The sequence below is a fragment of the Cricetulus griseus genome (genome assembly GCF_003668045.3).
Source record: "Cricetulus griseus strain 17A/GY chromosome 1 unlocalized genomic scaffold, alternate assembly CriGri-PICRH-1.0 chr1_1, whole genome shotgun sequence".
NCBI lineage: Eukaryota > Metazoa > Chordata > Mammalia > Rodentia > Cricetidae > Cricetulus > Cricetulus griseus.
The window spans coordinates 225030167-225042191 of record NW_023276807.1 but is presented as its reverse complement, the minus strand read 5'-3'; the positions used below and the strand labels follow the sequence as shown (position 1 = coordinate 225042191).

General features: G+C 44.0%; 1 protein-coding gene across 2 annotated transcripts in view; it reads left to right on the top strand.

Annotated features, from left to right (window-relative positions):
• The window catches only part of Piwil2 (piwi like RNA-mediated gene silencing 2), a 52143-nt gene that overhangs the window by 25556 nt on the left and 14562 nt on the right, over window positions 1–12025 (top strand). For both annotated transcript variants that reach the window (XM_027390207.2, XM_035452329.1), the window contains exons 12-19: window positions 492–581; window positions 2000–2140; window positions 4170–4283; window positions 5516–5704; window positions 7086–7187; window positions 8102–8218; window positions 8778–8866; window positions 9404–9509. In XM_027390207.2, coding sequence (XP_027246008.1) covers window positions 492–581; window positions 2000–2140; window positions 4170–4283; window positions 5516–5704; window positions 7086–7187; window positions 8102–8218; window positions 8778–8866; window positions 9404–9509 — 948 coding nt within the window. The remainder of the gene's footprint in view (window positions 1–491; window positions 582–1999; window positions 2141–4169; window positions 4284–5515; window positions 5705–7085; window positions 7188–8101; window positions 8219–8777; window positions 8867–9403; window positions 9510–12025) is intronic.

Below are 12025 nucleotides of genomic sequence, written 5' to 3'. Positions count from 1 at the left end.
TAGATGTTTTGCCTGCCTGTTTGTCTCCATACCACTTGTGTGCCTGATGCCCACTGAAGTCAGAGAAGGTGCCTAAGCTCCTGACACTGGAATTTCAGATGGTTGTTAAGACATTCTGTGGGTTCTCTGCGAAAGCAGCAAGTGTTTTTAACTCCTAAGCCATCTCTCTATCCTCTTCTGCTGAGGAGCCACAGAGCAGAAAGCACTGAGCTTGACAGGTCATTTTGCCTGAGGTTCAATAGGGCAAAACTTTTGTTTTTCTCTTGTTGTGACAAGCCGCCCCCCTTTCTTTAACCTAACACGGCAGCTGTCTGTATTGTGACAGATGACAGGAAGGGTACAATACATGGCAATGTTTCCTGTTCTCTTGTCCTCTCCCTGGGGTTTTATGGAAGTTCCTCAGTGACAGGTTTGTCAATGCAGACTTGCACCCACCTCGAGTCAGTCCTAGATTCCATCTCTGTCCCCCACTTTGTTTTCTCTTGTTTAAGCTGCTGAAGGGGGAGATCCTGCTGTTGCCTGAGCTCTCCTTCATGACGGGGATTCCTGAGAAGATGAAGAAGGACTTCAGGGCCATGAAGGTTGGACTTGTGCTGTTTGGGGAGAAGCCTGCTTTCAGTAGCCACCTTTTGGGTAGTAGCCTGAGCTGGAAGTAGGTCAGGTTCTGGCTCTGACTCCCTTGGCAAGCCCTTCTGGGCTCCAGTTTCCCTTTCTGTAGAATCTCATCCATGTACTTTACCATGCAAAAGGAGCTTTGGAGGTTTTTAGAACTGTGCAGGCACTGGATTCTGTCCTCACCTCCCCAGTCAGCCAGTAATGGTTCGCTGGTAATGTAACTGTAATGAGACTCCTTGAGAACACCAAGTTACCGTAGTGTTTCTCTAAACCACAGTTTATGTGGATTCATGGAGGAGAATGAAGCAAAAGCCAGTGAGTGAGGAGACCTAGAAGTGAAGCTCTGAGGCCCTGGGAGTATCAGCTCAGCTCAAGTGGCAGAGATGGGCCCTGCAGCCACTGCTGGCAGCACGCAGCCAGACTTTCACTGCTGTCTTCCACTGAGGAAGGCTGGGCTTTAGCTGCCCTCTGCCACCTTGCAGACCCCCAGAATTTGTAAAATGTTGAGTAGCATTAGAGCCTAAGGAAGCGAAAGGCCCTGTGAGAGATTTCTTTCAGTTTACTGTCAGCTCCTTCTGTGTAGGTCAAAGCTCCTTCCCAACAACTCTAATCCCCTAATGAGTTTATGATCTCTGATGTCTGTCTAGCCCTAGAGGAACCAAGCAGCAGCTGTATGGTTCATGAGTCTCAGAAGCACAGAGAATTCTTACATGATTCAGATTTCTCACACACACCTATTAAGTAGCACCTATAATGTGGCAATATTGTGGCAAGTTTTGAGGGCGGGGAAGCTTGATCATGGTGCTGACTTCCTAATACAGAAAGCCAGTATGAGCCTGAGTGTGGTTTTACTGTCCTGTTGTGTTTGGCCCTAGCACAAACATGTGCCTCTCTACCTTAGCCCTCCCCCCTACTTCTTCCCCAGACTTTAAATAGGTGTAATTAAGCCTCCTTCATTCTTGTCCATAAAAAAGATGCTTTGAGAAAGAAATCAGATGTCATGGAACAGTCAGTAACTTAAACAACAACAATAACAACAAAAAAGTCGTTCTTTTGAGACAGGGTCTTACTGTGCAGCCCTGGCTGGCCTTAGATTCCCAGAGATCTGCCTGCCTCTGATTTCCAGGTGCTGGGATTAAAGTCCTATACCACCACAGCCCAGCAAGAGAGACAGTCAGGGGCTTCTGAAATTTGTTCATTTTGTTATTAAATTGTCTCTGTATTCCTCAGAAGTATTTATAGAAGTCCTCGGCTATCTTTGACATTTTCCATTGATTTCACTGAGCATGAGATCGTTCATAGAAATGTTTCATACAACTTGGTGTCATTTAGCTTCCTGCTAGAAAGAGTAATGCTTGCTGTCTTACTTTTTAATTCTGCCTAGGATTTGACTCAGCAGATTAACCTAAGCCCTAAACAGCACCACAGTGCTTTGGAATGCTTGCTGCAGAGAATTTCACAAAATGATACAGCCAACAATGAGCTGACCCGCTGGGGGCTCAGTCTGCAAAAGGATGTCCACAAGGTAAGCCAGAGGTGCATGTATGGCGTCTGCCGGAGCCAGGGGTCCTGGAGATGTGAGGCAAGAGGGTATCCTCCCTTGTCTCTACTGTGGGGTTTTGGCTTTGTTCTTCATTTCCTTTGTTTTTTTTTTATTTGTATGTATATGTTTTGTCTGCACTTATGAGTGTACATTACATTCCTGCCTGGTACCTGCAGAGGCCAGAAGAAAGCTAGAATTAAAGATGGTTGTAACCTCTCACTATGTGGGTGGTGGGAACTAAACCCAGATCCTCTGGAAGGGCAGCCACTGAGCCATCCCTCCAGCCCTTTGATTTTATTCTTACACGTTTTTTTTTCATGTCAGTCATAGTATCTGAATTTCCCTTGACTTAATCTGCTAGCTTCATTTGCAGACTTTTCTTCTATATTTCCCAAAGTTCATAGCTATTAATTTCTGATCAAATAGGAAGCATTAATTTGCAACTGTCCTTATTTTAATTTTCTAACACAGATTGGTTTTGAGACAGGATCTCAGTATGTAGTCCTGGTTGGCCTTGAACTTGCTGTATAGACAGACCCTAACTCACTGAGACCCACCTGCCTCTATCTCTGGAGTGCTGGGAATAAAAGTGTGTACCACTAAGCTCCAGTTGCCAGATTCTTTATTATTGTTGTTTGTTTTTTTTTTTTCTGTGTAGCTTTGGAGCCTGTCCTGGAACTTGCTTTGTAGACCACACTGGCCTTGAACTCACAGAGATCTGCATCTGCCTCCCGAGTGCTGGGATTAAAAGCGTGCGCTACTCCTGCCTGGCTTACATTATTAACATTTTTGTTTCACATTTATTTATTGTGTGTGGGGAGGGTGGCAGGGAGTGTGGCACAGTGCATGTGTGGCGGTCAGAGGACATCTTGCAGGATTTGGGGATCAAATTCAGTCAGACAAGTGCCTTTTCCTGCTGAGCCTTTGCCAGCCTCATTTTAAGTTTTTAGGTTATTTTTCTGTGTTGCTAGAGATTGAATCTTAGCCTAAATTATTCTTAGAGTTCTGTGTCTTTCTTTTTTCTGTTTTTTTGTTTTGTTTTGTCTTTTTAAATTTGGCTGGACAGTGGTGACGCACGCACACCTTTAATCCCAGTACTCAGTAGGCAAAGGCAGGCGGATCTCTGTGAGTTCGAGGCCAGCCTGGTCAACAGAGTGAGTTTCAGGACAGTCAGGGCAAACACAGAGAAAACCTGTCTTTAAAAAAAAAAAAACACATTTTTTATTACATTTTATTTATTGTGCTTATGTGTGCACACAGGACTATGCTGTGGCATGCATGTGGAGGTCAGAAGACAGTTTAGGGGAGTGGGTTCTTTACTTCCACCACATGGGGCCTGGGGATAAAACTGAGGTTGCCATACCAGGAAGCATGAGGACCTGATTCCTCAGTCCCTAGCACTACATAAAAAGATACGCCTGGTGGTATGTATCTATACATCTTCATACCAGGCAGGGACGGTGTGGAGACAGGCAGATTCCCAGTGCTCACTGACCAGCCAGTCTAGACAGTCTGAGCTCTGGGAGACAGCTGTCACAAAAACAGGGCAGAGAGCAATAGAGGAAAGCACCTGATGAGAACCCCTAGCCTGTACACACATGCACACAAACATATGCACATCCAGCACACACATGTACACACACAAAACATACTTGCACACGTATTACAACATACATCCAAAATATTTTTATTAAAAAATGATGCCAGTAGATAAAGACGCTTACTACCAAACCTAACAGCCTAAGTTTTGGGCCATTTTGAGGCACAGTGCGGAGGCCATGTGGTAAAAGCCTCAGGCTCCGGTGATAGCCCTTCTGTCATTGACTCTCTGCCCTACCAAGTGTGCAGGTTGGAGGCCAGCAAGACTATCTATAAGAGAAAGAAAAAGGGGTGCGGCTATAGTAGGTCAGCATTATGTGGAGCTGAGCAGGCCTCAGAGGCAGTAGTACCAGTGTTTTCTTGAAGTGCTTGTGGCTGGCCCCATTTCAGAGGCACTTTATTCTCTGTGTAGATCGAAGGTCGTCTTCTGCCAATGGAGAGGATTAACTTGAGGAATACTTCATTTGTCACATCTGAGGACCTGAACTGGGTTAAAGAAGTGACCAGAGATGCTTCCATCCTGACTGTGAGTGATTTCTGAACCTGTATTCTCCGAGTGTGGAAGTGGGTGATTCGGTACCCTCTTTGAGAGGAAGTACCATCTGAATTCCACTCTGAGTGAGTCCTGAGCAATGCCTCTTAGCTGAGCAGTGCTGGAGGGCAGCCCTGCCTGACTACAGGCTGAAGAGAAGGAAATAGTTACCATGGTGATTTGTCTGCTGTCAGCCCATCACCTGCTTTTCTTTTTATCTTCTCCATTCCTCTTTTTGCCCCTGGGAATTCCCAGGACTATTTTTATCAGGGGCTCCCCCAAGAGACAACTAGGTGTTAGTTATTTGCCCCAAAGGATATAAAATAGTAGACAGATATTTCTGAATGTTTTCCACCAACTTGGTCTTTGTGGCCATAGATTGAAAACATCAACTTTTAAAGTTTTCATTGAAATACAGCACAGTTGCTGGGTGGTGGTGGTGCATACCCTTACCTAGCACTTGGCAGGCAGGGAGGAGCTCTTGAGCTCAAGGCCAACCTGATCTACAGAATGAGTTCTAGGACAGCCAGGACTGTTAGACAGAGAAACCCTGTCTTGGAAAACACAAATAAATAAACAAATAAGTGAAAGAAAGAAAAAGATACAGCATAGTTAAAGAAAAAGCACACTTAGAAGTGTATAATTTGCTGGGTGTTGGTGGTGCACGCCTTTAATCCCAGCACTCGGGAGGCAGAGGCAGGCGGATCTCTGTGAGTTAGAGACCAGCCTGGTCCACAAGAGCTAGTTCCAGGACTGCCTCCAAAGCCACAGAGAAACCCTGTCTCGAAAAACCAAAAAATAAAAAAAAAGAAGTGTATAACTTGATTTTTACAAATTAAATAGACCTATGTAACTAACACCAAGGGCTAAGAAACAAATTTATAGATATACTCAACCCCCTCACCATATTTCCTGGTTATTGCCATCCCCATTCCCTGGGAATAGCAAGCGTCCTGAATCGGCAAAAGCATATATTCTTTTTGCCTGGAGTGAATAGTCTTTTATGTGTGACTTCTTCAACCTAGTGTGCATGGATTTCATGAATATTGTTGGGTTTGTTAGTAGACCTTCATTGTTATTGTTGTATAGTATTCCGTTATAAGACTGCCTGAGTGTATAAATCTCTGAGAATGGTAGGAATTCTGTAAGGCAGAGGAACTCAAGCAGAGGGAGTGCAAAGTCATTTATCCTCTATAGTAAAATATCCATCATGTGCTTGTTCCTAGATTCCCATGCATTTCTGGGCACTTTTTTACCCGAAGAGAGCAATGGACCAAGCCAGAGAACTGGTTAACATGTTGGAGAAGATAGCTGGTCCTATTGGCATGCGCATAAGCCCCCCAGCCTGGGTTGAACTGAAGGATGACCGAATAGAGACCTATATCAGGACTATTCAGTCCCTTCTGGGAGTTGAGGTAATAAAGTAACTTAATTGAAGTAAGCTTACAAGATCTCTGAAAGTACTTGAATACTTAATATTAAATGTTGTAGATTGCGTCAGTCTGTTAGTGATGCCCAGGAGCATGTGTCCTTCTCATTTTCACATGAAACTCTATTCTTCACGCCCTTTGGTTATTTCCATTTCTTATTCTGTCAGCTGTCATGTGCTCCTGTGTGCTCTCTCTCTAGCCATTTCCTTATGAAATTGGCTGAAAGAACAGTAACTTAGTTCATTATCTGTAGAACATGCTGTGCCCGGGATCCAACTACTTGGGCCAAGTGCTGTCTTCTGGATTCAGTTCTGAGTTGTAACACAATAGTCTGGCCCAGGATGCAAATTGCCCGAGTGATGAACTTGACCTTAGACACATCAGCTAATCAAATAACTGATTAGAACACTGGATCTGGGCACTCCCATTCCAGCTTCCAGACTTTTTCTTTTATCTCTTTATAAATAAAAACATTCTTTTTCAATTTTATACGTATTGCCAGCATGTGTGTCTATTCACAATGTGTGTGCCTGGCACCTGAGGGGTCCCAGATTCCCTGGGACTGGAGTTACAGACTGTTGTGAGCTGCCCTGTGGGTGCTGGGGCTTGAACCCCTGCAAGAGCAGCAAGTGCTCTTAACCACTGAGCCATCTCTCCAGCCCTTTGTAAGTAGAGGAAGAAGACAAAGGAGAGGTTGGAGGTAAAAGAAAAGTCATTGACAATAATTATCCCAGGAGCCCAGGAGTTTGGTGAGTGTAAATGTTCTGAGAAGATCAGTCCTAGAATTGGAGCCTCTTAGCATTGTGGTATTCTGTTTGACACCCTGCTCTTGGAAGATCCTCTGTTTTGACATTGGCTAAGAGTCCTGGGAAACAGAGGCTCCTGTCAGGTTTGTTGCTGGAAGTGCCTGTTCTCCCTAGACAGAAAGTGAGGACTGTCTACTGTGGACTTGGTTTTGTCCCTTCTGCACTCGGCTCTGCACACTTCCTTGTAGTGCTACGTGTCTTGCATCCTTAGCTGAAGTTCTGTGGTCTGACATGTTGCTTAGTTGGCTGAAGAGCACAGGAAAGTCATTGAGGGAAGTTAAAGGAATAGTCATAGAACCTTAGCATACTTCCAAGCCTAGCCCTTTTCTAGAATCTGACCCTCCTAGGAAATAAACATCATTAGTCATAGCCAGCTATAGGTGTTAGTAATGTATCACCTGTCCATGAACAGCAGCTCCAAGCCAATGCTAGTTCAGAGTAAAAGGATGCTTCTGGTTGGAATGCCCACCATCTGTTTTTCAGTCCCATGTCTAACGTACCTGTGTCCTCTGAAAGTCCCCAGAGTGATCAGAGCCTGACAGTGTACTTGACTCTCCTAGGGGAAGATACAAATGGTTGTTTGCATCATCATGGGCACACGTGACGATCTCTATGGGGCCATCAAGAAGCTGTGCTGTGTGCAGTCCCCAGTGCCCTCACAGGTGAGTGGAGGTAGAGTCCCAGCTCAGTGCCTCTGACAGAGAGAGCTCTCTGGAAGCTGACATAGCCACTAGGGGCCAGTATGTTGTGAGCTTCTGACTGGAATGAGCCAGCAGCAGCAGGCAGCTGTCCTCAGGGCTCTTCCTGCTCCTCACAATCCCTGGGTGCTTCCCCATGACCACGCCTGGATGGATGAGCTTCATTCTGAGAAGGGAAGAGATTTTTTCCAAGGTAGCTATAAAAAATGCCACTCTGAATAAGATGAAAGTTTTTGTATGTTTTTGAATGTTCATGTGTGTGCTATGAGTATATACACCTAGTGACCCTAGAATTAGCGTTATTAACAGATATATACTAATTCAAGTTTCCTCAATATAGCACACTCAGTCCTCAGTATTTGTGGTCTTTTGAGACAAGTCTTGTGTAACCCAGGCTAGCCTCATACTCCCTATGTACACGAAGATGATTTTGAATTCCTATCCCTCCTGCTTCCCCCCTCCACACACACACACAAAGTGCTGGAATTACAAACATGCTACCATCCCTGGCCTGCCTGTGGATTCTGCATCAGCTGATTCAGCAAACATAGTTTAAAACATTCTGAAAATTACACCTCTATTGAGCTCATCAGACTCACAAGGGAAACCCTTGTGCTTATTCCCAAACAATACAGGATAATAATTATTTACATAGTAATTACATTCAGTCCTAAAAATAATGGTGATCTTGGTGTACATGAGGGTTTGAGGCAGCTATACACAAATACTGCACCATTGCATGGGAGGGAGTTGAGAATACTTTCATTTCAGTTTCCTTGTTGGAACGGACAAAGGAAGGTCATGGAGCCACGAGTTGATGGTGCTTTAGAACTGTTAACATTTCCTAAGAGTTCAATGATCTGATCCTGTCACTATAGGTCATCAATGTCCGAACTATTGGTCAACCTACCAGGCTTCGGAGTGTGGCTCAGAAAATTTTACTTCAGATGAACTGTAAACTGGGTGGTGAGCTTTGGGGAGTGGATATCCCATTGGTGAGTGATGTTGAAATGTGTCTGTTCTATGCCTGGCTCTTTCCCATCCTCCCATCTTGTCATCCTTTCTATTCTCAGTGTGGACTCAGGTCCCCCTGGCTGCTGCATGTTACTAGACAGGCGGTGAGCTAATCATGTACTTTATGTTTTCAAGTGGTAAAAAAGTTAAGAACATTTTCTGATTCATGAAGATTGCCTTCTCCCAGTTCTCAGTATTTCAAGTACACTTTGACTGGAACAGAGCATTGGTTGCATCTGTTTACCACTCTAGTCCTCAAAAGGCAGAATTACAAGGTTCCTTAGGAGACTCTCAGCTCACAAAGCCTGAAGATTTACTCATTTGCCCTTTCATAGAAAATACTTGCTGACCCGATCTAGATTGACTTGGTTTATTGTGTTTAGAAAGTCAAGTTGATTGCAATCTTTCTGTTTCTTTTATAGAACTTGTTTTCATATGTAAATCATAAGGAATATTGCTTTGAAGTTGAGATAATACAGATAGAGCAATGGATTGCTTGGGTTTGAACTTTTGCCTTTGTGTTTTTCTTTTTCAACTTAGAAACAGTTAATGGTGATTGGAATGGATGTATACCATGACCCCAGCAGAGGCATGCGCTCTGTGGTTGGCTTCGTTGCCAGCATAAATCTGTAAGCAATAATCATAGCTGTCTTCCTGTTGGCTACCTCATTTTGATGCCTGACCTTACTATAAATCCATTAGATGATTTTTGGGCACTCTGTATCATAGTATAAGAAGCACTAAGTTCCCTCCTCTGTCCTCTTTAATAGCTGTATTTGCGATGTGAAATGCCACACTCATCAGGCACAGATCTGCTCCCTGTATTCTGCAGCTCTTGCAAGGACAGAGGCTGCCAGCATCTTGTGTTACTAGCCTTTTTAGAAATGGATTTGTCATTGAGGAAGGTGTGGGGGGGGTAGGTATTGGGGGTGTGGCACATGTTAGGAGATCAGAGGCTACCTCTGTGGTGGAGTCAGTTGTCCCTCCACATGGCTGTGGGCATTGAACTTAGGTTGTTAGGCTTATACTGACCCCACAAATGCATTTGGCAAGTAGATAAGTGTTGGGCTGATTCAAAAGGAACATTGTGTGTGGACAGCAGACCACAGGGAGTGGCTGCTCACTGTTCTCTCTGTGTCTCTCCTTTCTCCCCTGCACCTGCCTAGCACACTTACCAAATGGTATTCGAGGGTGGTCTTCCAGATGCCACATCAGGAAATTGTGGACAGCCTGAAGCTCTGCTTGGTGGGCTCCTTGAAAAAGTATTATGAGGTGAGGAGACCAGAGACCCTAAAATGTTTACATTTTAGGGCTATCTATTTAAGTTTTGAGCAGAAATCTGGCATGACAGGAGGAAACCAAAGGTGAATCTCTGAAATAGCCATAGCCCAGTAGAGATCTCAGTGTTGCGTTCTGGGCGTCTGCTTCTGTAGAGCAACTGCACCTCGGTGACACTGCATGCACTTCAGTGTGGTAAGTTAAAGGTCTGCCTGGCTGGCCATCGTGCCTGCAGCCATGCTCCCCATGCCCTTGCTGGCTGAGCTGGAGGTAAACGTGAGCATTTAAAACTCATTAATTTACTCAACTCTTTATGACTGTCATTACCTGCTGACTCTTCATTATGGTTTAGGACAAAAGCTTCACTGTAAATCACGTCTTATAATTTCAAAGAATACTACCCATAGACGATTGCTGTCATTAAGCTGATATGAGGACTAAAAGAGTGAGCAAGCAAGGTTCTGCATTTTGCACTGGCCAGGACATCAAAGGAGGCAGTGGGGCTGGGCTGGTGGCTTTGCATAGTGTGTAGACCACAGGAAACTGGATTCTATGTGACTGAAGTCATTCTCCAAAACCCCACCTTATTTCTTTATGGAATTATGATTCTTGCAGTGTCCTGCATGTAGATTTCTGTGTCTAAGAAGTTCCAAATGATGTAATTTGTCACCAAGCTGTTACTTCTTTTCTTACCTGTTTCCTTGCAAGCTCTGTCTGTCTTCTGGGCCTAACTCAAAAATGACTTCTGTGACACTTGCCTATTTTCTCCTTGCTGTCCCCTCCCTTAGCTAAAATGATTGGTTTGTGTTCTTCTCCCAGTCCTTCATTACGTACCATTTACTGGTTATCACATCCTGCTAACTTGGGTTTGTTATTTCTGTCATTCCCCACCCTTCTCTGCTTTGGTGGTGTTTGGGGTCAGACTCAGGGCCTTGTACATGCTCGGTTGATGCTTTGCTTTTTAGCTATATTCCTAGACCTCTCACTGGGTTTTTATTTTTGTTGTTTTGGTTTGCTTTTTTTCTTTTTGAGACAAGGTCTTTATAGATAGCCTTGGCTGTACTGGAACTCCATATGTAGACCAGACTGGCCTTGAACTCATAGAAACCCACCTGCCTCTGCCTCTCAAGTGACACCATATTCGGCTTGGGAGTGGCTTTTTTCTATTTATTCCTTTGATAATTTACTCTCATCTATTTATGCTTACCTTTCCTAGTTTTCTAGATAGAAGTCTCCTAATTTTTATGTGTGTCTGTCCTATTTTTCATATCTTATACTTTTTTCTAGCAAATGTTAATTTCAGAAATGTCATCGTTGATATAAGAATCTAGGGCCAAACAATAGAGTTTACCCAAGATTACCCCAATTCAGAAGGCCCACCAATTGGAAGTTTGGGTGGCTCCCCAAATCTCATTCACTGAAGGAGCACAGAACTCACTATATCATTGTTATATCATTGTTTGGGGTTTGTTTTAGGAAAAGGATAGAGACTACAGTCACCCAGGAAGAGGAATGCACCATCTAAGTCAGGAAGCTCTATACAGGGAACGTCAGTAGTCAGAACACTTAGTTTCCTGGCACCAAGATATGATAAAGCATGTGGAGAACACCAACCAGGACCTGAGCCTTGTATCCAGAAGTTAACTGGAACATTTACATGGGTGTGGTGGGCTGATTAATTAATTGCCCTTTTGATTGATTGTGCTCTATAATGTTTGTAGTCTGGCTGTATACAGCCTGTGATGCCTCTGTTCAGAGAGCTTAATAGCTAATGAATGGGCAGAGTTGCTACAAGGCTCACACTAACTTTGAGTTCACTGTACTCTCTGTGATTATCCTGTTTTAGCTGCCTAAATCCTGGGATTACAAGTGTGTACCAACAAATGCAACTTGAGGTATTTCCTCAGGTGTTGTGAGTCTCTCTTCCCTATCCCGTGGTGATGGCAGATAGTCAGTCACCATAGGGTCCAGGCTGCAGGTGGGCAAAGAAAAGCACTAGAGTAAGTTAATCATAGTCCCTTAGTAAATTATAAGTCATGTTTGGATTACCTTAATTCTTCACATTTTCCCTACTGATCCAAGATAGTGATGTTCTCCAGTTTGTCAGTACCTCTACCCAGGGAAAACTCCAAATCTTTAAAGGGAAATCACTCCAGAGCACACATTATCTTGTTTTATTGTGAACATCGTGTTTGGCTTTTGGTTTTGAAAAAGGAACACACATATGCCCATTCTTATTGTTGTTTCTTAGAGCTGAGGTCTACCCTGGAAGTCACTGTTAAACTGGACTAGAATTATAGATGTGAGTCATTTTATCCAGTCAGATTCACTTTGTGTTTTTTTGTTTTTGTTTTTGTTTTTTCGAGACAGGGTTTCTCTGTGGCTTTGGAGGCTATCCTGGAACTAGCTCTTGTAGACCAGGCTGGTCTCGAACTCAGAGATCCACCTGCCTCTGTCTCCCTAGAGCTGGGATTAAAGGCGTGTGCCACCAATGCCCGGCCCAGATTCAC